This window comes from Scomber japonicus, chromosome 4 (genome assembly GCF_027409825.1).
Source record: "Scomber japonicus isolate fScoJap1 chromosome 4, fScoJap1.pri, whole genome shotgun sequence".
NCBI classification, from domain to species: Eukaryota; Metazoa; Chordata; class Actinopteri; order Scombriformes; family Scombridae; genus Scomber; species Scomber japonicus.
In genome coordinates, this window is record NC_070581.1 from 8748387 (window position 1) to 8775857 (window position 27471).

At 37.9% G+C, this 27471-nt stretch overlaps 1 protein-coding gene across 3 annotated transcripts; it reads right to left on the reverse strand.

Annotated features, from left to right (window-relative positions):
* On the reverse strand, positions 1-26938 carry calcrl2 (calcitonin receptor-like 2). 3 transcript variants are annotated; one of them, XM_053318252.1, is made up of 13 exons: positions 26853-26938; positions 11660-11717; positions 11316-11490; positions 9090-9197; positions 8823-8935; positions 7056-7147; positions 6760-6880; positions 6408-6561; positions 5062-5122; positions 4103-4169; positions 3736-3954; positions 3150-3191; positions 1-2978 (listed from the first exon to the last, which is right to left on the reverse strand). In XM_053318252.1, the coding sequence occupies exons 1-13, from the start codon at positions 26900-26902 to the stop codon at positions 2682-2684; spliced, it is 1557 nt and encodes a 518-aa protein (XP_053174227.1). In that variant the 5' UTR covers positions 26903-26938; the 3' UTR covers positions 1-2681. The 3 variants fall into 3 exon arrangements, with proteins under 3 accessions (XP_053174227.1, XP_053174226.1, XP_053174225.1); XM_053318251.1 differs by having other exon boundaries at positions 6760-6886; XM_053318250.1 differs by having other exon boundaries at positions 6760-6889.
* Positions 26939-27471: the final 533 nt, after the last annotated feature.

The following is a 27471-nucleotide window of genomic DNA, read 5'->3' on the forward strand; positions in this document are numbered from 1 at the left end:
GCTTTATTTCCACTCGTAGATGACAGTCATTATTAAAAATATATATACAATAATATGCTTGAATTGAACATTTGATGTTTTATTGGAATGTTTCTCAGATTTCTTTACAAATATGTCTGTGACAACTGTTTTCTCTACTGGGCAGCATTGGCACAGACGTACAGGGTTGGGTCCCTGTGCACAATCAGTTGAGATTCACAGCTCTTTAACAGAGCCTTCTCATACTCTGTGTTTTCTCACCTCTTTTGTGTTTTATTCCCCATGCATCATGTACCCTGTATCCACACAGGCACACTTGTATTCTCAGTGCAGTATGTAGTGTGTGGACGTGTCCTTGAAGGATACAAATTTGCTACAAGCTCACTTTCACTCAGGAGACTTGTTCAGTATTCCAATGGAAACTTGAAAAGGTGCTGGCTCTGTAGCATGCCAGTGTGCATACAGTGTGTTACATAAGCAATGGAAAATACAGTGAATAATTTCTCCATTAAGTGTCAGTAAATTATATTATGCATTTGAAAAAAAAAACATATTGCAACAATAGCACAGTCCATAATATTTTAGAATTTTAACATCCACAATAATAATAACACAGAATATTAAGAAGCATTAGGAACACTATCATAATAAAGACATGCCAGTTCTGACACCTGTCTCCTTCCCATGCTGACTGAAGTTAGAAAAAAATCCCAAACTATTTATACACTAATTTGGCAGTCTTGTTTAAATACCTATACTGCATTTGTCACAGAAACATTTCACAATGGAATTCTGAATGGGCCTTGCCTCTATTTTGATTTCAGTGATATCAGTGCTTCAGTTAAGATTTCATGACTTATTGCAATAAAATGAATGTCATAATAGCAAGAATGGTGGGAGATGGTGGCACCGGAAGAAGAAAAACATGAGCAATGATTTATTCTAAGAAGTAAATCAGCTGGAATTAGACGAAGCTCATAAGTAGATGCACTACTTTACATGCAGGTTTAGCTGTCATGTAGCCAGGATGTTACATTATGGAGAAATGTCATTATTACATACAAATTGCCACTGTTTTATCTCCTACTCATCTGACTGATCTATTCTCATGGACCATAAAAGTCAGAAGCCCTTTCTTGTGCTCCATGAGGTCGGTTTATTTGACATAAGAGAAAACCTACTTTACTAAAACCAACTAAATGTGTGTCAGCAAACATGGTGACCATAAAATTAAACCATAAACCATGTATAGTGAAAATGAGATTTAACCAAACAAAATTGAAATATGAATTCTGTTTTTAACATTTCTGCCCTATAAAGGCAAACACACAAAATTGGGTCAGTTTAGGCTTAGAAATCATACAACCAATATAAAACCTATGCTTTTGAATAATCCTCACGAATTCAACAGGGAAAGGAAGTTCTTTCCCTGTTGTTATCCACTTTGAGAAAATAAACTTTATTTGGATTATGTAGGGCCATTCTGAGACAATACATGTATGTTAACAGATATATTTCTGTCCATATATTTATACAGAAACCAATATGGTGAATTAATTCACAGTTTACTACATTTAAACATGTAATTTAAGGCAACCTATCCTCACTTGATCATATGGATTCACACTTGACTCTAAAACTGACAGCCACTGCTACTCTGCTAAGCTAGTTAGCCATAGTAGGACTTTAGCTAGGTTTCAGTTTTTTGGATTGGATTCAGCTGCTGCCTCATATAGTTATATGGAATACTATATTGTCAGATAAATGTCAACATATTGATATATTTATTTAATAACAGCTTGGTTAGTTAGCTCACTTGCTTAGCTGTTCAGTTTGAGAGTTAGCTATCTGTGACACACAGAGTACAGTAAGGGGCATGGGAGGGCTTCTAGAGACCACAGATAATTAAACCTCATTTGGATTTCTTTTGTCTTCACTTATTTTGACCCCGTTACTTTGCCTTTATAGGGCAGATAAGTACAAAATCATTCCTTTCCTTTAACTGAGACTAAATGTTTTTTTCTATTACATGTCATCAGCAAATGTGAAATGAATTGGGAATCACATTTGCTGTGTTTCATCCTGCTAACGCCACGATTCTCTCATTGTGGTTCTCATTGTCAGAAACAGCTTAAATGGGGATGCTGGCTTTCCGCAGGCCATTGATGACTGTATCATCATTCTCAGATAAAAGCATGCAGAAGTAGACTTGTGATCACATCAGTAGGCTATGACATTCATTGGTCACAGTGGTGCACAGGTAAAGCATTCAGAAGCTTAGGCAGATTATGCAAACACACATCTCTGCCTCTGTAATATCAAAATGGCAGGTTTGAGTTATACACCTCTCTCCATACTTAAAAAATAGATGCTAAAAGCTAGGAAAACAAACAACCAAAATATGTAAGTGAACTTAATTACAGCAACAGAGCACAAAATCCATTAATATACTCGGATTACAGAATGACAATATGGTATAAATGATGTTGTGCTCATCGGTTCATATGAGTCCATAAAGTAAAGCTGTTGCTGTAAAAAGTGTGTGAACATCATAAGCTTTTTAAGTGCTCTTCAGATATTTTATACACTCTTCCATCAGTGAAACTTTATTTTGAATTCACCTGTAATCTCTTTTTTCTCTTTTTTTTTTTACACTTCTATGAGCGTGCACATTCGGCACCGCAAACATCACCTCACTGCTTTCAGATGTAAGTGGTCTCCAGGTTGTTCAGCACATCCACCTCCCCATTACTGCAGGTCTTGCTGTTCTTTTTCTGCCCGTTGGCTTCCCCTTGCTCACTGGACATGAAGTGGTTGTTATGCTCTTGTTCAAAAGGCGTGCAAGGTTGCTCCAAGCTGATGGTGGCGCGGCTGGTTTCCGTGATGGAGGAGTTGGTGTGGTAGTTAAAGTGATTGTTGGTGATGGGTGTTTCTCCCCAGCCGGTCTTACCCCAGGCAGACTTCCACTGAGCCCATTTCCTCTGCAAAGCTGTTTGAGCCTGGACATCAACAAAGATGGCCAATTAGACTATTTCTATTAGATGTACAATCCTGCATCTTGTATAAAACCCAAAAAGAGAAATCTCCAAAATACAATACAATACAACCAAAATCTCTATTAGTTTTCTAGCAGCTGATAACATCTTTGAAACATTGGTTCTTTAACGTACCTCAGCATTGCAGAAACAGAATATAATTGCCACCAGGAGTCCCTGCAAAGTAATAGGTCATAGATTTAATATTAGTACAGAAACAGATCAGATCAGTGAGTGAAATCGTCATGTAAACAATAAATGCAAATTAAACTGTAAACTCTCTCAGTGTATTTGTAAAACTATGACCAGTGAGATATGTCTTCTTTCTCTCTAGTTACTGTGAGATTGAAACTGGCTATCAAAAGAAACCTGTTTTACCAGCACTAATACAAGGAGCAGCCAAATGCCTGCTTGCCAATAGTAAGAGGCCAAATAGCACTTCATTATTCAAATTCAAGAGCAGAGAGTGGCTTTATCAAACGCTGAAGTGCTCTTTAGTTTGATGTTGTTGAGTTTAATTGTAGGAAAAGCCTTCACACAAAACACCAGCTCTGACCAGAAGATTAAATATCTCACTGAAATATATTCATGAGAATTACTTGCAGATTATAAATATATAATTTGTTATAGTTAACCTCACCACAGGATTTACATGAATACATCCATGATTTGAATGAGCAGGATCAACCAAGTTTTTTTATTTTTTATTCGTTGACTGTACCTGGAAGTGGCTGAAGATATTTATAAAGAAGTCATAGACGGCCCGGCTGGTGCGTCCCTCCGGCCTCGAGGGGAAAAGGATGTACTGAACTCCCAGCAGAGGTATGAGGATGAGGGTGGCTCTCACTGCTTTCATGTAGGCGGTGGACTCAGCGCAGTGAGTTTCCTTCAGCTTGGTGATCAGAACCCGGACAATGTTCAGGAGAAAGAAGAAGTTCACCTGGGTAGGGTGTGGGTGAGTGAAAGAAACAGAAAGAGAAATCTGTTCATTTTACTGCATAGATTTGACTTGAGTTGATGGGAAGGCACAATATACCTCAGATTGATTGATACAGTATGTACACAGTATACTTTTATTAAATACTCACAAGCAGTGCAGCTTGAATGGGCCCGTGAATGATGTAGAGCAGGTGAGTGTGGGCACTGATCCAACACCTGAAGGAGAAAAACTGAAATTGCTGACACCATTCCCGTGAGTGTCTTACATACACAGTGACATAAAAAAAAATCCAAGGGCTTAATGAAAGCCTGAATAATTCATCGTTTGCGCTACACTCTGTGGACAAAGAGCTTACACAAATTCCCCTTGATGTGGCAAATCAATATCTTTCAATTCCTCTCTGATGTCTCAAAATGATCAAACAGAGTAGAAGAAGGTCACAGGAAGGAGAGAGCGGCAGAAGAAGAAGTGCAGCAAATATGCAGCTCTGAACTGTATTGGTGACATCTTGGACTAACTGTGCATCATCAGTTTGGTGCATATACAGTATTATCTATATGAAGATCCTTCAGATACTGCAAAGCAAAAGTTTTCCAGAAGTTAGTAATCTAAGACAGCTAGTTTGTTCCTTGTGTAATTCAGTCACATTTACATCATTAACCTTTTGCAGGAAGTGGTAAAACATATAGAGTTTACAGGAAAGGCTCTGTTGTTCGAGGGAGCACTCAAAGACTCTGAGCACCAAGTAGGATTCTGCCGGGAGGGCTCCTGAATCAACATACATAAACGTAAATCTTAGGCAATCAGCATACCAAAGATACATAAGGAGGAGGTCGAGTTGGTGAAGGGAGGGATCAGTGTTGGCATGAGTGTAATATTCTGTTTGTCTGTATTGTTAATTTAACCCAATGCATTTATTTCTTACAATGGCAATATGCATACCTGCTTTTCTTGAAGCCTAACCCTAACCCAACCCTAATCCTAATAGTACGAACACTGTGATGGTATATGATAAATGGCATATCAATGAACAATGATCCAGTTATTGATAAATGTCAATAAAAAATGAAGATATAGAAGAAATGAGAAAAAACAACAAGATTTTACCTGTCATTAAAGAAGAGCCCACGAGCCACAGCGTACGTGACGGCAGGAATTATGGGAAAGCCTTACGATAGAGAGAAACAGTTAGTCGTTAACAGGGATTTTGAAGAACAATGTCCAAACCAGCAAGTGACATTTGCAGTATGTTGTTTTATGTGCTGCAGCTGAGCAGCTACTTAGCTATCTAGCTTGCTTAATGACATTAGCAGTGCACTTTTCCCCAATGAGTGTTTGTTTGGAGGCATCGTTCAACAAGCACCGTTGCAAGATAAGACATGTGGCGCTAATGTGGGTTGTTATTTGGCATCTCTGGCTCTTGTGTTGTGTAACAGGATGCTATCAGGCTCAGTGTGACCATGTGATCTTCCTTAGATCAAACACTATGTTATCTTTTTATTCAAGATTAGATTGGCTGTATCAAAACAAGGTATATAGCTTCCATAAGTGGATCGATAGGGGTTAATTCAACTACCAGCTACTTCTAAAAGCTATGTTTTCAATCTCATACCAAATGAATCATTGCTTGAGAAAGAGGAAGATGTTCCTCTGTATGTGCAGCAGGCCACATCTGTCTTATTTTTTTTTTAACTTTGTATAACTTACACAACAAATGGATATATGCATTGTCAGTTCAAAAAAAAAGCTGAAGTCACAAAATGTTCAGCTACTGTATCAGCAGGAACAGAAATTTTGAGTTCAAGCAAAGGGTAACATGTAGGACATGTACCATGCTCATTACAACAAGGCTATATGAACGATTTAAAAAGATCTGAGCTGTAGAGAGACATAAAAGAGTGTATTACTAATACATGAGAGCTTAGTTGACTCTCTAGGGAGACCAACTGAACGCCTGGATGACAGCTTCTCATGAAAAGCCCACTTATCTCTGCACAGGTACATACAGACTCCAAGGTTACATTTCGTGTTGAATAATGGTTGAATGTTCTCAGTGCAACAAAAACATTACAAAGACTAAAATAAAAGCAGTTGAGGAGCCTTTCATATATCCAGGTGTAAACTATTTATTAGCAAATTAATATTTTGGCACTTTAAAGATGAACAATATTAAAAACTTTGTAAACAGTGTATGTCGAGAGTAATTCAGTAACTCTAAGTGGTGCTCATGTGGTATCACGGAGCATTGCAAGCACATGATACTCTAGCATCTTGTGATCTGCCCGTGAATATCCTTGTACAATATTGTCTCTGTCCATATTGTTTGAATCTGCCAGGCCATCTTCCCAGTGCAGATCTATATGATGTTTAATATGGACATGACCACCAGATGGAAGCAGTTTGCAATTAGAAAACCACAAGATACATGGTTGGATATGTTCCTCTTGACTCACCCCATCCCAGGACGTAGTACCAGAAGAGCTGCTGCTCGCCCACAAAGACTGCCACTATGATGAGTGTGTGGAGGTAGATGCCTTCACACAACATCCAGAAGTAGTTGCAAGTAGACGTATACTGGACCAGTACAGCCAAAATCTTACAGCTCACCTGCCAGAAAGGAAATGGCAAGAATAACCATAAAAACATCATTCACCTACAATTTGAGCATAATGTTCTAAGCCATGGGTTATAATGTCTAAATTGCATGCTGTTAAATTAGATGTAGCACAATTCAATGTGGGGCAGATTGCACAAGAGAAGTATAATTCATTATTATGAGATTAATACAGTAATCCAGTGACTCACAGGGTTGCTGGCATTTATGGCCTGGGTATTGGCCACACTGAGCGAGAGCCACATTATGGTGACAATGGAGTTCAAGATGAAAGAGAGAAACATGTTCTTGTGGAGAGAGATTCTCTGGCAGCTAAGACTCCTCAGAGAGAGACAAAGATGGACAGAGAGGAGGGATGGTTGAGGTTACTTTACTATGCGTTTCTAAGACAACATACACACTTCATTTCTAAAGGAAAAACAAGAATTGACAAATTAGTGATCATGTACGTACAAAGACTGAAGACAGAAAAAAAGTCATGACTCACTTCAAGAAGGAGAAGATGATCAGAGAGATGATAAGGGAGACAATAGACAGCGCATGACCCACCATGGCTAGGTAGTAGAGACTGATGGTAAACTGCAGGGAAAGAACAGTTGATTCACCATTAAAATATACTGTGAACTTATAAATAAACACTGCATACATGTTTGACTCAAGACCACAAAAACAGTAGATAGTAAAGGAGCCGCAGTATGTTGAACACTCACATAGTGAACATGGTATTCATTACACCTCATCTCACAACAAAATGTTGACAACGCCCCATTACAGGTGAATCTTGGCTTATAAATTAAAGTCACATGGACCTCAAATGCTTCTTTTGATAACCTTTAATCCTTCCTGGTCAGATGGTTTGGAGGTTTTAAAGAAATCTGATCCAAGTTGGTGTGCTGTAACTTTAGCAAAGCATGATAGACTCATGCTGTTAGCTGAAGTTTACAGTCAACAGTACCTGGATCTTTTACTGAAGGCAAAGCAAGGCAACTTTATTTATAGAGCACATTTCATTACAAAGGAACTCAGTTCTCTACATTTTAAGTTTCGCTTCAAATGTCAATACAGTTTTTATAGTTCTCAGCTCGTCCACAGTGACTAAAAACACCTTTACCAGTCGCTGATCGTATTCTGGGCACAATCAAACAGCCACCATCTAAAGACCTGAGAGATCTGATGGGGTTGTAGTGGAGCTGAACCATGTACTGCCTTGAAAATCAAAAGGAGCACTTTAAAGTGAATTCTTGAAGCCAATGAAGTGATTTCAGTGTTGGTGTAATGTGATGATGTTTTCTTGTGCCAAAAAGAACTCTAGTGGCTGAATTCTGTTTGAGTTGAAGTCTTCCTGTTGAATGTTTTGATAATTTAGTAAAAAAGAGCATTGCAATACGGTTGGTAATAAATGCATGAACTAGTTTCTCTGAATCATTTCTTGATATATAAGTATCGACAGCACAATGAAAGAAATATTCAATTACAAGTAAAAGTCCTGCATTCAAAATCTTATTTAAGTAAAACTACATGAGTATTGTTTGCTAAATGTAATCGTATTAGTATCAAAAGTAAAAATAGTCACTATATAAAATGGTCCAATTAGATTTATCATACATGTCTATATATGTTATTGGAATATTAATACTGATTCAATGATGTACATGTGAGCAAAATTTTAATGTTGACAAGGTGGAGTTAATTTTAACAATGTATATCCGTAACATTGTATATGTAATAAACATATCATATATTTTACATAAAAAATAATGAAAAGAAATAAAAAGAAAAGAAACTATAGCTGTGAAATAAATGCAGTGGAGTGAGAAGTTACATTCCACCACTGTTCATGCCAGTCAGTCCACACTACAGTTTGCCCTCACTTCATTTTGTTATGCTCAGCTGTCAAAGCACTTGTAACTTCTGACTATCAGATATCAACATCTGTCACTAAGCCTCCTGGTGTTGTTTCCTGTGGTCGGTTCAGATTACATTTCTGGATCACGTCAAAAGAAATATGCACTGTTGCACTTTAGTGTTTCATCCTTTCACAGTTAACACTGTAGACTTCAGTAACAAATCAAACAAAAGAGCCAAACTAAAGGTGGAAACACAGTGAAGGAATCTCCATGCATCAGCAACTCGGAACTCAAACCGGTGCCTCAAACAGAAAGGACAACTGATTCATCAGATTCAAAGGTGGAAACGAGCCAGAATCTGAATAAACTGTTCTAAATTCATCTAATATGAAGTACATAGAGTTTACCTTGCGTTTGCCTATGGTGTAGATCTGACACTGGGTGTAATTGGACCAGACTCTGTTGCTCTCCGGGTGGTGGAACCACTGGCCATCAGAATTACAGACTTTAGTAACTTTCTCTGTTGAAGACAAAATTATCATTTAAAAATATTTATTCGGCATGTGGTTTTATTTAGTACTGAACATGCAATGCTAGTTTGAAACCATTCACTGGAGCTGCCATGTGGTTAAATGTTGTGCTTATATGTGTGAGTGTGCGTGTTAAGGCCTCACCAGCAGGGTCAAAGTCGTGAAAATATTCAGGACACATCTGCATGACAGTCCCTGGACTTGTATCCCCCCAGCACAGCCAGCCGTCCCACGTACGGTTACAGAAAGTACCTGCAGAGGGCAGTAGACATTTAACATTATGTTTAACTTTGCAGCCAGGACACATTAGAGATGTGAGTGTGTGTCTGTTTATGTCTGTGTCCATAATACTGAGAGCGCAGTTTTAATTGTGAAGCCTTCTATCTATAAAAGGCCCGCCTTGGCTTTTTAAAAGAGACTTTAATGTAATTCTGCATGCTGCAAATGGAGCGTCTTGATAAGAAGCTGATCAGGCAATCCCAAACAAATGTTGGATCAGAAATAAAGAAATGGGTGCTGTACGCATAAGTGAAGTAATGCTTCATGCTTCAAGCCTTCTTAGCAGTAAAACTGTTTAATGTTTCTGTTGTTGGTTGCTTTTTCATCTTCATCTCTAGTGCACTGAGCTAAGTCCTGAATTTTCCACTAGCGTTTTTAGTTTCTGTGGATGGCAGTGTGTGTCTGTTCAGCCACTGAGGCTTTCTTCTATTCAAATAAAAGAAGATTCCTCCCATGTTTCAGTCAATGCATGTTTAGATTAGCAAATGTAAAAGCTGGTGTCTTATATTATAAAAAATATGATTATCTCAATAATAATGATATATACAGTCAGTACATGACTATATCACTGTATACCTAGAGTACTTATAATGACAATCAACATTGATCAAGCAAAGAAATAATAGGTTTGGATTGCATTTTCTTCAGGACTACTTAGATATCTATTTTAGTGTTTGCACAATGAACATTTGAGTCTATTGTAATTCATTATCACTCAACACATTAACCATGAGAAATGTGTAATACTGTCAGTGACACCTAACCCTAACCCTAACCCTAACCCACATCAACAGAGAATCATAAAGGTATGTAACTGTATACATTTTTAATAAACTTCCTGACAGAATGAATCACATAAATTATCTATTCAACATAAACAGTGTCCTATGGTCGATAAACTGTGTGCGCAAAATGTCTCACCACTGCTGGCCCGCACAAAGCTTGTCAACAATAGACGGAAACCTGGCTGTACCAGGTTACACAGTGGCATGTTGGGAAGCAGAGCGCAAAATAACATTTCAAAGGCAATGCAGTACTGAGCGGGAGTAACAGGCACTGAGATAAAGACAAAGGGCAAGTTTCCTTTCTTTCAGACTCACATCCTCTCCCTCTTTCTCTCTCTTTTTTAGTATGTGCACACACTTTTAGCTGTAATAGATAGAACAACCAGTAATGCTTCGGTCTAGATCTGCATGTTGTGCTGATAGCAATTGGTATAATATTTACCATGTTTATCACCTCATTGTGGTGTGTTAACATTACCCTACTTCCTAAATAATGTCAAACCTAAAGAATAGCTGAGGTTGATGGGAATGTCACATACTAAAGTACTGGCCACAAAAGTCAAGAGGAGGGCATGAATTACTGTACCAAATTTCATGCCAGTGCATTGTACAACTTAGCAATATATAGCTACTAGACTTGCACTAATGCATATTCTATATTTTGGTATATTACGACCATTGTAATGTGCATATTCAGTAGATTTTAGATTTAACAGTCCTGTCTTTGGTATATTCTAAATTTATGTATATTTTTATATTAAATCAAATAGTTATTTAAGGATTTCAGTCAAGACCAACTCATGCTACTAGAATGACAAAAATGCACACATAGTGACTTTAAGTTGACATGAACCATTAATGTGATCAAGTGATTTTTGTAATAAGTACACTGCTATCCTTATGTGGTGAAAGAATATATTAATTCTTCTAAAAAAATGCTTTCATAAAGAGTGTTTTTATCTATTTTTTTCATTGATCATTGACAGATACTCGACCCTAGTCATACTTCACTCGTCTTTGTGTTTACACCAACACCGTAAATCTCAGCCCAACAGTGGTGCTACAATAGGAAACCACAGAATGAATTGAGAGGCTGAAATGAAAATAAATCATCTATCATTTATTTGTTTACTTGTGGTGTAAGCGATTATGATTTTATTAAAACTGTAAACTATGATTAACATCTTTATCTGACATTTGCCAGAACCAAAATGTGTTAATACCATTAAAGAGATGACAATCCCAGCTGGATGTGTTTTATCAGCTGACCTGTGAGTAAACGGAACAATAGTCACAATGCTCTCACCATCATCTGTACGTGGTGGATCATGGATGATCTTCAGGTAGCACTCATACTGAGCAGCCAGAATCTGGTGTCGGGAATTTCCTAGTATGGCGGATATGTCGCTGATATTGTGTTGCTGATCCTCCGACGAATTCTCAACATCCCCCGGGGGCCACACATCCTCAGCCTGGGACACCTGGGTAGTGTCCAAAAATGTAGACACTGTATATCAGAGTTATGACAATGGAAAATCTAATCTATAAAAGCTCATGATTAAGTCAACCCCATTACATTACATGTCATTTATCTCTGTTAAAATTAGACTCAAATCTTTCCATTACATTACATCACACAGTTGTACTCACCTGTGTGCCCAACGCTAGTGCAACTATCAGCGAGAGGGTTAGGGTCCTCCACATGCCTCTAATAGGGAAACAAGAACAAGTACACTGCAGTTATTATACATTTTTACACCAGGTGTCTGAGTAATCATGTGATTACAAGCGAGAGGCTGTAATTTATTCCAAAACTAGGAACATTTTTGGCATAAATTACATGTAAGAAAGTTACATCAGAGCCAGCTAATGTATTAAAGCTTTTATCTCTGTATTTTATACATACATTTTATACATTCAAATTGAAAATAAAGATAGATTTGCTCTGCAGTAGCAGGAGAGGACGTCCACATTACACATAGACAGTAAAAAGACAGAACACATACAGAGGACAATTTAAAACAGCTCAAACAAAGACATGGGCAAGTACTCACAAGCTTCACTGATCAGAGTAAATAAAGGTCCACTAATAAGGAAATTTGCCTGCCTGTTGTAATCTGAATTCCAATGTTTGTGTGTGTGTGTGTGAGTAAATGATTTTACAAGGGTCCTTGTAATATGTTTATTTACAGTCTTTGTGTTTTCTAATCTATCAGGACAGGAAGTTCATGCTCCAACAGTCATTCCTCTCCACTGTTCACTCAGGGTCAGAGAAACAGATGTGTGTTTATTATTGTTTTTGAGCAAAAGGGCAGCAAGTTCCCTTCAGTGTTTCCTCTATAATGATGAAAGGGATACTCAGCATAAGAGAGAGAGGGGTGACATTAGCAGAGTTTCTAAAAACCAATACATGCCACAAAAAGTGTTTATCTGATGGGAAAACATGAGCTTTATTTATCCCAGAAGGATGAAACCAACCACAATGTGTTTGAATGTTGCGACCAGCTTGAATTAATATATTTTGTTGTTGTAAATGTAATAAAAATTGATCCTTCTGTTAGTCACAATATCAGATGCTTATTTCTAGGTATAGTAGTATATATATATATATATATAATATATGTAATATAGTAAAATGCAGGAATGTGTTGTATGTACCACTGTGCATTGTGTTGACATGACCATGCCATCATCAGAGATGGAGATGAGATTGGAGATGAAGGCAAAGGACAATCTATTGGATTTCAAGTTTACATTGTTCAGAGATGAATGTTCAAAAAACAGTCTTTGGAAAAACTTAAACTTTAAAGATTGTGTTTTTTTTAATATAGGCAAATGTAAAGGCTACAATAATGCTCACTGAGAATTTTTCACTGAATGTAATGGTGCAGTCATGGTGCAGGAATTATAGCTTTGAATATGAAAGTGGTTTAAAATGTGTTTGGATTCCATTGGTTAAAGACAAATTGGTAGCAAGTTTTAATATCAATATTAGTTACAGTTCAGAACAGCACATGTCAAGAAGTGCTTCTATAATCCCCAGAATTATAATAACATTTTGACAGTTGAGAGTATGATGAAGAGTATGACGAAGAGTGAAGGAAATATAAAGAGGACAGAAATGTTGTGCGTCAGAGGTGTGAGGGTTGTGAGGGTTTTGGGAACAAGGTCTTTGAATAGACCCTTTGAAAAGATAACTATGAAAAGAAAAAAAAATTTTACATTCTTTGCTCAGTCTTCTTCCTTTCTATCTTTGGTTCTACTTGCTGTATCTGCTCACATAGCAAGACATGCAGGGAATCTACAGCCCTTAAAGTGGGAAAAAACAAGACAATGCCCAGATTGAACCAAAACAGAGCATTTAAATAAAAGATGTTTCAGTGAGCATTTCAAGCATAAATGAATGCATAATGTTCAGTGATTTTGTGTAATGACTCATACCATATGCAAAGGTTGGACCAAACCAAAATGATGTTCTCTTAACTCACCCTTAACACAAAGGTAATTATTAAAACATTTGCTGTAAATACCTTCTCACCGTTGAAGTATTTAATATTTATAGTCTTTCAGTAACTGTCTGCAGTGACTCATGTTTTGATGCTGGAAAGGCACAGAGAGTTCCACTTAGGGAAAAATACTTTTTTGTCTTCCTTCCACATAACACAAGCTGACCCTGATTGTGCTAGCTGGTGCTGAGGTCTCTGACTGTATGTGGACAGTCACACGTACTGTTATCATCTACACCTGTGGTTTTCCACGTACTTGATAAAGTAAATTTCCTGAACTGCTGGAATGTTGGTCCAAAGCTGAAGAATAGTGTTATTACCTCCAGCAATGAAGTGGGACAGAGGGTACATTTTTGCTGATTCCTTTGTTCTCTTTCTAACGGAAATTAGCTTTTTTTTTTGTCCCCTAATGTGCATAATTCAATATAACTGAAGGATATTTAGCTTGAATATTGATATCCTATATAAGGATAGTCTGGTTCCAGGAATACCAATCGGCTTAATGTCTGTTAGGACACATGAGGATTCAAGTCCATTCTTCTCATACAACAGAAGAAAAAATAACAATCTAGACATAATTCCTAATTCCTATAAATTGATAATCCAACAAAGATAGCTACACTTAAAACACAATACAACCTAAACATGGTAATGAGACAATAATTTAACTACAACTGGAACTTAATTAATACAGCAAAAAACAAATGATAAGCTACTAGAATGATCAATGCATTTTAAATCAGATAAAGTAGACTTACATATCAATGATTATAGACACATCAAACTATTAAAGAGATGAGTCATCCACGTCAGCTCCACAGTCAGCTTCCTTGTTGCCACAGGTGAGCTGGCTACCTGTATAGATTCTGGGGCTCCACCCATTCAGGAAGTAGTTAGGCAGGTAGAGGAGGGTTACAGTGGGGGCCGTGAAAGTGAAACTAAACATACACTAATGGTATCAGTGCATAGGGCAACCCATCCCATAAGCGTACACTGCAAACCATTACACTGCTATTTCACACATGTTAAAGATTTCAATATTTTGAGAAATACACAGAGTTGTGCATTATGGCTACCCCTCTCATATTCAATATGAAGATTGAAATACTATATTTAGTATAAAACTGCAGACTGAACTGCTTGTCGGATGGTGGAATAGCTTTTGAAACTTTCTAAAACGGATTCAACATTCACTCCCACTTCATGCTGTGACTAGCCAGCAGTGCAGGAGTGAGAAATGATCTATCGCTCTCTTTTCATTCATGACATTTCTATCACTTTTCAGGTGAACACTATGAATGCTTGCCAGTAGAGCCTGTCTATTTCGAAATAGATCTAAGCAAGCATAGATCAACCCTTCGGGGTGCTGTTTGGTGGATCTTGTTACCTTCACACAGAGCCAAGCGAGTTGTTTAAAGCTATCCAAATGGCGGCTGTATCATCACATTAACTGGTTATTGATTGTCCCATCTAGCTCTCCAGCAAAAGATAAATAAACACGTTTCCCAACATGTAAAACCATTTCTTTTAATACCGCTGCACCACTCCTGAAATAGATTGTGGTATTGTTGACTCTGCTAAGATCTTATTTTTTATTTGAGTGTGTCTGAATACAATAAATTCAATATTTCAGTATGTTGCATAATAATCATTTCTTCGTGACATCAAATTTCGTGATTTGACTCTGTTTGAGTTGCTCATCAAGTACACAACTACACACACATACACACACATGCACACACGACCAGAAACAGAGCAGAAATAGAAATACATTTGGAATAACCCATCAATAACTATTAAAAAACACCCAACAACACTGGGAAACGTGGACGAACTGTGGAATTCAGAAATTATTATTTTGAACAATAACTCAGTGCTTTCACAAAAGAATAAATATGAACTAAAAGACACAGGATTTTTGTAAGTATATCCAATTGAAACTTTGACCTAAAAAATAAAGTTTGAACTGAGAGAGGAGGAATTCTACATAAAAGGAGCAAAAACTGAAAATATTGTGCTGTGTATTATATATTCTTACACCGGCTGAGGGCCCTGAAGAATTGCTCCAAAACAAATAGAACAAACGGAATAAAATCTTGGTATATGATGGTAGAAAAACCTAACATCCTTCATGTATGTCAATAATTATGTATAACGTAGTTCAATCGTTATGCTGATGATAAGGTGGTATATTCTTTAAGATCTCCTGCAAAGAGCATAGCCTTCTTCACCAAATGTGACCTTATAACCATGCACAATGGACTGCCTGAATTAATCTCTTAAAGTAACTGATAGAAGTGATAAAGCGATCAAGTGTCTTTGTCAGAGACCCAGAAAGTTGCTTCTCTTGCCGCTCCCTGACAGATGTGACAGATTACATTACATTGGCATTAGACAACCTCTACTACCAGCGTTAAATGTCAGCGTAGACATTTCACATCTTGCCTTTTTGCCTCTCCCTCTTTCTCTCTCTGCCACACACACACGCTTGACACATAAGCATACAAGGGTCTGAACCTATTCTGAATCCAATCTATTCTAAATCAGCAATCTGAGATTTCTAGCACAACACCAAAAAACATGAACAAATCCAGATAAAAGCTCAATTCATTCACAAGACATCAATGTTTCATATATTTGTGCCCATCTTTGGAGCTCATGTGAAGTCTCTTCCCTTGACACACGTACACAGAGACATTCACAAACACCCACAAACAGACATTCATCCATAATTACAATTTCTATTCAATAGGATCCAAACAATGACTGTCTTTCTATCTGTTATGTACACATTTGCCTCCAGAAATGTATTGTTCCCGATTAAGACGTTGTAAATTCAAGGACACACACACTCACGCAGTAGAATACCTTGGCAGTACTTGCTGTAATACCATTGTCACCAATGAACAGTGTGTACAATCTATCTATGAGCCTTAGCCAAGCGGTTTGGTCTGTCTTTGTGTTCTGCTAACAAAAGGCTGTTGCGTTTGCTGCTTTCTTCATCTCCGTATTTTCTCAAGGGTCATCACCTCAAATTATTCATCCAGGTGATCAAAAGCATGAGACACTGGTGATATGCAGACACACATTTTTAGAAAGCACAAACAATGTCCTCCATTAGTTGAGTGGTTACAGCATATGTGTGTGTGTGTGTGTGTGTGTGTGTGTGTGCGTGTGGCTTCATCATTCTCTGGATAAATTACTTCTTTCAGTTCAGACATTTCCCTCAGGGGACATAAATAAAAGAGGAGTTTAAACTCAGGTCAAACAAGCATACCCACACAGACATACACACATGGACATTTTTCCTCCTCCCACTCTCTTGTTGTGTCCTGTTTCCCTTTCATTGCTGGCCTTTGACAGTCCCTTCCTCAGTCTCCCATGTTTTTTATCTCCCCTCACTCTGTTATCGGTCAACCTGTATCTCAATCGCTCAGTCTCATGTTGAATCTGTGTGTGTCCTTTACGCTACCCAGACCTTCAAGGAATACATCAAGATTTTGGGATATCGTTTTTTGTTGTTGAGCTCAGCTGTGGACAGTGATGAGGACAAAGAAAACTAAAAACACCTACGAGTCATTGACCTTTATTATTGACCTTTATTGTATTATAAGAAATTAGCTGATGTTTGGATAGGATTATTTTAAAGGGCATGATAGTCAATATTTTTCTTAATATAAAAAAAAAAAGTTTTGTCTAGTGTCGCTTCTTCCTCTCTACCATTGATCTCCATTGTTGTCCAATAACTATTAAAAACACATCAATGAGCCACGCTGTTTGGCATGTTTCTTTATTACAATGAGCATGGGCACTTAGGTTATTTTGTGATGACCACACAGTCCTGCTGCTAGAAATATTCTCTAGAGCGCCTAATGTGTATTAATCCGCAACTGAAAATAGTCCCCCAAAGATGCAGTTTATACTTCTGTTTGAGTAACATAAGCTAAAAATGACAGCGCCAAGCTGTTTTAGGAAATTACTTTTTTTTTTATAGAGAAAGTATATTATTATGACTTGCTTTTAAAGACTTCAGTGGAAATGAAGTTGAGGTTGACAGTCAGAGACAGGCTGGGGAAAATGGAAAGTACAGAGAGACAAACTCTTAATATAGCTTTTGGTCTTTTCATGGGATTTCTTGACAATAATAAAAAACGTATTATGTATTCTTCAAATTGTGAATGATGTGTATTTCCTAGATTATCTGTTTAACATTTTACAAAACCACAATACAGCCCTATTTAGATGTTTTGGAGGTACTATTAGTTCACATTCTGGTTAATTATTCTGGTTATATAATAGTTTAATAGCACCAAACCCAATGGTTTACAAGTATGAGTCATTTTAATGTCCATGTTAGATAGCTGATCTCCAATAGCTCACTGTATTCCTTTAAAAGGAGTCCTGATTTCTTTCTCCAGTGCGATGTTTAGATCTGAGAGCAGTCATTGTCAAACTGGAATGTTTGGTTTGCTTGTCTGGTAACAGCTGTAGAAACACTGAGCCACGAGTACACCACGTGCAGGAGGCTCGAACTTGTAATACCACGACAGAATAGAAAAGAAAGCGTCAGACAAAAATGAATTAATGAACTGTCAGTGCGTCAGAACACATTGGAAACACCAATTACTTGTTTTTGTTTTTATGTCAGATTTCAACACATGCAAAAACTGGTCTGGTATCTTTAAATGTAAAAATATTAACACGAGTATCAGCTTTCACCGACCTCTATAATTCCAGTCTTCTGTGTTATACGAACTGTCAAAGTTATTGCCAGGCGCTGAAACCAACCGCTGAGATATGACAAGGGCTGAAAGAGCTGCAGCGGTGTCACTTGGCAACAAAAGTGCTCCAGGTAATTGATGTTTCTAATGTGTCCTTTTTATGCATGAATCACAGACCTCAGTTTTGTAAGCATACACAACACACACATAAAAAAAACCCCTATCCTTTCCTATGATAGGGCTAAACTTATTCTTCACAAGGACTTCTGGCAAAGAAGAGGAAAGTCTGACACAATTAATAAGTGATTAAATGTCTTTCCCTGTAATGGAAAGAGGAGGGAGTGTTTGAGCCCGGGGATCTTTTACTTTATATTTAGAAAAATTCCAAAGGAGACAAACCACGACACAGGAAATTAAACACACATTTCCTGAGCCAGAAATTCATACGATGAATTGAGATCATACACAGGACAGGCCAATGCCAACGGTATTATAGAGTGACTTGTGGTAAGAACATATTTCACCTAAATAAGAACTGTGCTTCTCAACAGTTCATCCAGAAGCACACTGGGATGCACTGTGACAGACTATAACCACTCCCGGCAGCAGACAATAAAGTGGGAGAACAATATCAATAATTTAGAAATAGCTTTCCTGATTTGGAAATATCTAACAACAATCATGAAGTGTTGCTTTGGCCGGCGTTTCACCCTTTCATCTCTTTCCAGTGTTTAAATATCATCAGTATCCATTCTTTGAGTTATTTGCCAATGAACTGCTATCATTTTTCCACGTTCTCTCAACTTCCTGTCCATCTAAAGAAATTAGTCATTGCCTACATTTCCCAGAATGTATTTGGACAACATCCAAAGAATGGTAATGTTTCATTTAGCATTATGATGTACAGCGTGTGTGGATGGACAGAGCACTAGTGATTGTAACGGCAGAACAAGACTTTTCCGGTGGGGGGAAATGTGAGAGACACGAGGCGGCATATGGCTTTAGCTTGTTGCGTTCTGGTCTTTCGTGGTAACTGTTGGTTGGTATCAGAAATACTGTCCAGTAGGTGTCTCTGCATACTTTCACTCATCACTGCAGATGTTTAATGTCTGCGCAGAATGGTTGATTGCTCTTAAATCTGACACAAAAACCTGTTTTAGATCACTGAAACACCTTCTATTAAATGTGTGCTAAAAATGATCTCATGCCATCTATGTCTGGGTAGTATCCACCAGCAGGTACAAAAAATGGAATGTAAGGTTTTAGAGTGAATTTTCTATCTTTCTTTAGTGTACATTTATGTCATTTGTACTTTTAAAATAATCTGATTTGTTATACACCCCACATCCTTAAAGCACTGCTCTCAAGGGATCACAGGCCATCAAATGGGATAATGGGAAATATTGTTGTTTTGCTTTACCAGATTTATGTTTATTGGCCCTTGCACCCTGTTAAATGGACTGCAGATGTGTGACGTAAAACAGGGCTCTGTCCCGACCCCGGAGGTCATTAGCCTACTGCCTGAATTATGAGCAGCAGTAATTTAAAAGACAGCCTTAATTACAATAAATAAACCATTTATGCATATGTTACCATTGGGAAATCTAAATTGGTCTTAGCCAAGTAATTGCTTTTGGGAAGTATTGCACTTAGTTTTCGAAAATCCAAACTCACTGTCAGAGGAACAAGGATATAAATTAAAAAATAAATAAACACTGAAGCATAAAATAATCTTTACAGCAAATAAGTGACTGGAGTCCTTCAACAACAAAAGAGAAAATCTTTCTTTTCAAATATTTCTTTTCAAATTAGTTGTATTCTTTTAAGATAAGTAAAAGAAATAGCACTCAAAAGCAACACTTACAGAGTGTGGTGTAACAGATGGGAATGTTTGACAGAGATAAGATAAAATACCAGAAACAACACTGTGGAGAACCAGAGAGAGCAAATAAACACAGCTGCAACGATAACTTTCATTATCCAATTATTCGCTGATTATTCTATAAATCATTCTGTTTACAGTATGACAGAAAATAGTGAAAATTGGACTTTTGCTTTTTTTGTACTGTTCTGTACTGTACTGTAAATGAAACCATCAGAGAAGTTTACAGAGGAAATCACTTTGTGGTGGAACTGCTAACAACTCAGACATCTGAAACATGACAAAGGGACACAACTAAACGCTGCTTTTTTATAATGGGACACAAGTCAAACAGATTGGTCTTTAATTCATCTTTATTTTATAACCTCATCCTATGTTTGTTAATGCAAAATCTGTATCTAGCAACTGTATTTTTCAAATCAAAGGAAATGTATTTCCCAGTGAAATGTAATGAACCAAGTACCAAGTATTAAAAAAATGCAAATGAACAAGTATTAATTGTACTTGTAGTCCACCACTGTACACTATAAATTCACACTCATCTCCTTTTCAGTATCAGCTAAATATGATTATTTTCTGCTCATGCGGTTGCACTCACAGACACTCACAGTGTGACGTGTGTTCTCATTTAGTTCATCAGAGTCAGTGTACGATTCAGGACTGACTGAATTCCCAATGCAACAGTTTTCTCTGGTTCCTACTAATAAGCTGTTCCAGTTGACTGTCTTATAGGTCAAACTGCCAGAGCTCCCTCTTATAGCTACACCAGGGACCAGGGGATGGGGAGAGTGTATGTGTGTCTGTTGGTGCAGGTCTGCATGCATCTGCTCACACATTACTCCTATTTATTGTATTCCAGCGGGAGATCCAGAGAACCGCTGAGAAGCAACACAAACCCCAAGAGTGTGCGTGTATGTATGTGTGCCTGTATGTGAGATGAGGCTGAGGAAGGATAAAGGTTGAAGAGGACGCTATTATCTTCCTCTGTCATCCTGCAACCACTTCCTCCCTTCATTCCCTTCTCCCCTTCTAAACAGCCCAACAGGTTAAAAATAAGCCATTGTTACGGGTACACAAAGGGACATAGGAGGGGCTTTCATAGTGAGGACACACAGCTAACATCCTTAGCCTTTTGATGCGAAAACACAAGGTGTGTTAGATATCGAAAGGTATGGAATTTCATGAAGTCAATCAAATTATTTCTAATGAATCTAATCTAATGAATCTAATCTAATTCATTATTTCGGAAGATTGTGCTGTGGACTGTCTCCACCGCAATCACAGAAGTCAGAGCGCTCACTGGCACTGAAATAGAATAAGATTGTCCAAGAGTGTTTGACGCTCAAAAGACGTCAGCATCGAACTAAATAAGCATCTCCGAGTTAAAATCTTGATTTACAATATTTCTCTGTGTGCAGCACAGTGCAAAGCTTTGTCAGGACTGGACAGTAAGAGGGAGAGTTTACAGGCATCTGGATATGATTTGCTTAAAGTTGTCTCTCTATCATGTCAGGCAGCAAAGGAAAAAATGACCAAAGCTTTGTGGACTTTGGATTATTGGTCACCCCTACGAAATGATTCCAACATTTTGTCTGACTCTAGATTTCCACAACTCCATTAATTATTCTAACATCTTTAGCTTGTTAAGCCGCATTCATTTGACCACTGGAATGAAGACAAACACCAAAGGAAGCAGGCAAACGGCCCTATAATCTTTTAAATTGAACTTGTGACATGTAAGGTGTTATGGTTTCAATATGCGTGAAACAAACTAGTTCATACGAAGTGTCATGTGACCATGTCTGAAGGTAAAAAAGTCTACACCGGTTTCAAATCGAGTCTTTATGCGTCTTTGTGGTCTTGACACGATGAATTGCAGAAATAGGAGTAATGGTGCATAAGACAATCAGAATCATTCGGTTCAGCAAGCGCCCCAAAACAACATCTGTAGGTTCTGGTGACACGACTGTCTAGTTGCCATATTTATAACGGGAGCAAATGAAGGAAATAGGACGGCTGTCTATTTCCTGTTTCACAACCATGAGTCATTGTTTTTTTAATTTCACCATGATCCCAGCTGTCCCCTAACTGTAACTGTGGTTATTAATGTAACCACAAAGAAGAAGATTGCCAAACCTTAACAAAGGTCTAACCCAAACCATTGTCTTGACCTCGTGTCCTTTTTGTTTTACGAAATCTAACCAAAACTTAACTGTAGCATTGTCACATTATAAAACATATTTATTTTTACCAATAACAGGCATCAGATCAGAACACTGATCACAATGTGTCATTCTGAAGTGCATGGACCAATGAGATATGTTGCTTAATTTGACTTGACATATGTTTGGACAGTCTAACCTCAAGGACATTCATGGTGTAGCATTTGGTGGAACACACGGAAATGCTTAGATAAGCTGTTTGTTACCATTGGAACCGAAGTTAATGAGAGCCATGAGACTCAACCATACATCACATATGCTGTGAAACAAAAGCCATGAGCTGAAAGAGGCTAAACACGTCCATAGAGAGTAGGGTGATAATTCTCTGCAGGTGCCTCATGACGGTTGACCCCTTTCACATAGTTGTAACTGGTACCATGTAAAAAAAAAAAAACGATTGAAGATATTTAATAATGTGTTTTTAAGGCCAACTGTTTGAAATGCAATACAGATATAAAAAAAAAAACGCCAACCAAGTATGCTAACCAAGCATGTAGCACAGTGAGAGCCAACAACCAGTCTGTTATGCAATGACCACAAGCAGGTTCAGTTACAGATAAAGCAGAGTGCTTGAACCTGCAGACAAGGAGTGACTAAATAAGAATGATGCACTGCGCTTTCAAAGAACATATGCTTTCAATGCAGTCTCAAAGTTAAACTTGTGCACATGAGTTGATACGCATACAATTCACTGTCATGTTTCTGCACATCCCACATCATGTTCCAGGGCTCCATACCCATTTTCCCGCTATGAATGATCAAACATTTTCTGTCCATCCCACAGTTTATCTGGCTGTAATGTCTGTGGAAAGTAGTGTCTGATCCTGTGAGTCACTTACAACAGCTAGCACAAACCAGCAGCACCAGGATTTACAGCAACAGAGCAGTCCATGTATGAGTGATGACAGACTTGGTTATTTTCCCATAACGGAACCCCAAAATAGCTCCACCATTTTGGAGCTATGCCATAGTGTGTCCTTTTTTTTTCTCTATCTGTATTTTTTGCCCCTTGGGGTGTAAATGTAGCACAGGCCGTAAAACAACAGAGAATAGACTGAGGCATTCCTCCCAAGATGTAGTGGTCAAGCAAAACTTTCCCACCAGACAGCTGACTGCCAATGCCTGTGCTGAAAGAGAAGCAGATCATCCTCAACACAACAGTAACCATATCAGCCCCCCCCCCCCCCCCGCCCCCCACCTATCAATCAGTGTGGGAGCCAGAATGCCCTGACACAGTTCTCAGATATGGTCAGCCTGACACTACGTTCACCACTAAAGCATCTACTCTGTTCCTTTTTCCATCCCATTTCTCATGTCATCTCACTGAAATCTTTCCTCAGTTTCCCCCTGAGGATAAACAAACTCTGTCTTCCTTTCGTCTCTAGCTCTCTTTCTCCACTTACATAAAGAAAAAAACGCAATGACAAAAGAAATTTCATCAGTAAGAAGGTTTTCATTGTTTAAGTAGTCTTGAATACTTTACATGAGCAACAGGTAAGACTATGTATAGCTTTATAACATAAAATGAACATGGGGAGGTTAATATTGTATATACCTCTAACACAAAAATGTCATGTGAGTTCTGGCTCTTTTAAATCTTCAGTAGCCAACTTGTAATTCCAGTGGAGGATCATTTGCCATCATGCAAAATATTAGGAAATCTATATTCCCCTACTACCTCTGCACCCCTGCAACTATTATTTACATACAGTATGCAACCCTGACATGCCAGTTATTCTCCACTGAATCTAAAATAAGAACACGTTTTTTTTAAGGTACTTGGAGGGGGGGGGGGGGCATGTTGGCTTGTTTGTGTTATGAAAGAGGGGAGGACTGGGGAGCGAGAGGGGGATTGGGGACCAAAGTGGAAGCTAAAACACCTATTAATACACTGATAGCTGCCTGGCAAGAGCAGTCTGTTCCAGCCAAAGACACACTGGGACACAGGAGGGGTGGGTGAGGGTAAAAGTTTCCCACGGGCAGATGCACGCATAGAGAGTGAAGAGTCCAGGAATTATTCGGTAGGAAATCAAAAGTCAAGTAAGGTGCTGGTCTTAGATCAGTGTCTTGGGTGTGAAGATCACAACTTGGCAACAGAAGGTAGAGAGGCTGAAGGATATTCCTGTAGACACTCCACTTAAACGGAGCCAATTATAGATAGAAACACACAAAGCACACACGGAAATAGCCTCTCCTGGTGAAATAAAAGCTACCTACCAAATTTTGCAGAAGCTAGAGCATGGTTCAGGGTGGTATATAAAAATATTTGTCAGGATACACAGAAATGTATACTGCAATGAAGAACAGATATACAAATAAACTGTAGGCCTATATTGTTTGGTGTTGCTTGCTGAAAGTGGAAAGAAGCATTATATAATGTGAAGGAGTGCATCTCTGCAGGCTTTACTAGTGACTGCAAAAGCGTATATACATGTAAGACTGGACGAAAATGCAAATGATGATGAAAATGAGAAATGCAAACCAGTGCAACAAGCTTTCTGGGCACTGGTATGATGTAGCTTGGAATGGGAGGATGTAAGATGTTATCGCTAATCAGAATGAAGATAGATAAGATCATTTAATCATGGTGCATTTCCATTATCAGGATAATCATGAATTTCCTCATATGTCTGCCTCGAAAAAGCTGTCTGGCTCATTAACGAACAATCCTATTGATCTCCTGACTCATTTTTAATTGCCCATTTGCCTCAAGGGGCAGGCCACATCCTTCCAGTCATTCGTCACCATGGCTGAAGGCTCGGAATATGAATGCTGGGATATCAGTTTGATAGCTCGATTCTTTTTTAGAAACCGACCAATATATGTCAGCTGATATTATTGGCCGATATTGACCTATCACAGATATTGTTATCAGTGAATGTGTTATCAGATATGTGCCAATATTGTTTTTTATTTTCTAAAGTTATATAGACAACATTTTATGTATACTTGACCCTTTTTCTTAATTCAAGTTTTATTCATTTTTTGTTTGTTACGCATTATAATTTTTTAAGCTAATTCTAATTACATTACATTTCCAGAGAAGTTTACTGTTTTGGTGCACTGATGTCATTTTATACAATAATGTTTACTGTTAAACTGAAATATTATACCTTCATTACATTTGCGGGATCATGTGTGTATCTATAAATTCTGTACATATAAGATTATCTGCCAATATGTTGATATCAGAATTCTTTCACTCCCTAATATCACTATCAGTATCAGCCCCAAAAACCTAGTATCAGTTGGGCTCTACTCTTTTCATTAACAGATTTCCCCCCTCTCTCATTACGATTACCTACTGTGTGCAAGTGTGAATCTGAATTTGTCCTTCTTTGTTTTTCATTAAAAAGGATGCTCATAAAAAAGGGATGTGCGTCCTATGATGCAATAAAAATATTTGTTTCTCAACAAAACGTAAGGTTAGGTGGCTCCAGTATGCTTTAGTGCCATTTTAAGAGGTTGAAGCATATTTTGATAATAATAATAATTAATAATAATTATTTTGTCCAGGATAAATCGTGACTTGAAATGTTCATATTGTCTCATGTCTAAAGGTAGCCTCATTTATCTATACTGTCCAATATTGTTTTACTATTAGTGCTGGGAGACTGGACTGGATACTCAGCCAGTCGAATCAAGCCTACTTGTTTAATTTGCACTGTTTTGTTAGTTCATCAAACTGTACGAGTCTGTAAGTAAGTTCAATTTTAGCATCTTTTCAAGTGAGCATCAGTTTAACTGGTTTTAAATGGTTTCCACAAAAGCTCAAATTCCTCGAAAACATCTGCATAAAGAGCAGCTGTATTACAAACTGATTATAGCTGATTGAATTTGAAATGCCTGGGAACACCACCAACTGCCAGTAAATGACTATATCACTTAATTCTCTGTTGACTTAGACTACTGTGGGATTGTGTTGTTTTTGGCCAAGGACTCATCGGCCATCTGCTGTGTGTACATACAGAGAACTTCCCTGCCGTTCTATTCTATTCTATGTCTATTCATATGCTACTTAGAATTGCAACTGTAGAAGCAGGCAATAAGCCAGCTCAGGGTGTGACCTTCCCTCAACCTGCATTCATCCTCAATGATATACTTTACAACCTCATAGAGTAAAAACACAGCTATAACTTGGTCTGTGCCAGTCTGTGGTTTTATGGTGATAAACCAACCCAGTCTTCTTATCTGGAGGGGCTCAGTTACAGTATGAATTTGTAAATATCTCAGAGTACTTCAGTGTTGTGTTGCACTTTGTTCTATACATTTCCCATTATGCACCTACAGTCAATTAACTTTCCTTGTGTTAATTAGTATGAGTAGTTAATATATAGTGTATGAGTATTATTATTTCATTGAATGTTGCATCACCATGTTTTTCTACATACGGTTAAAACTGCATCATCCCCTCAGTTAATATGAGCACATTGAAATGAAGCCACTATAATAAGTGACGCCTCCACTATTCAAAGTACCTAACAGAAAGAGAAACAGAGAGTTGTGGCTCACCTTTGCTTTGTGTGAGCTGTCAAAACGACTTTTCCTTCAAATATTTCCATGCTTGCATGATCCGAGAAGAGAAGTGTCTCATGCTGCCCTGCTGTCAACACTGAGCGACCCTCAGCCGCAGCCGGGCACGTTCACAAATACACACCTTCCTGCTATCACTTTCAAAATAAAGCGCTCACATTGTATAGTTAATATGTTTGGTGTGGGGAAAAGTAAAGCTGTGGTAAATTGACACACATTAGACAACTGACCCCCATCTGATAAGATTTTGTCCCAGTGTCACCCATCTGATGAGATCTTTGCTTCTAGATGTTTTATTACAGAAAATGTATGAAACCCATGACACCAATAGTCATACATTGTGTTACTTTTAATGGAACTTTTTGCAGGAAACCCCTCAAGGACCCCTAGGGGAGGACCAAAGCGAAGTTTAGGGACTATTTTACAGCTCTATTGCATTGTAGTTGAACAATTTCTATTTGATTTTATGACATTGTTTTTGCTACAACAGTGTATGAAATATATTAAACTCATGTACTTTCACCAGTACTGAGTTCAGTTTTAGAAACACAGTGAGAATGACTAATAAAATATTGTCTCTGCTTTATTCACCTTTCAC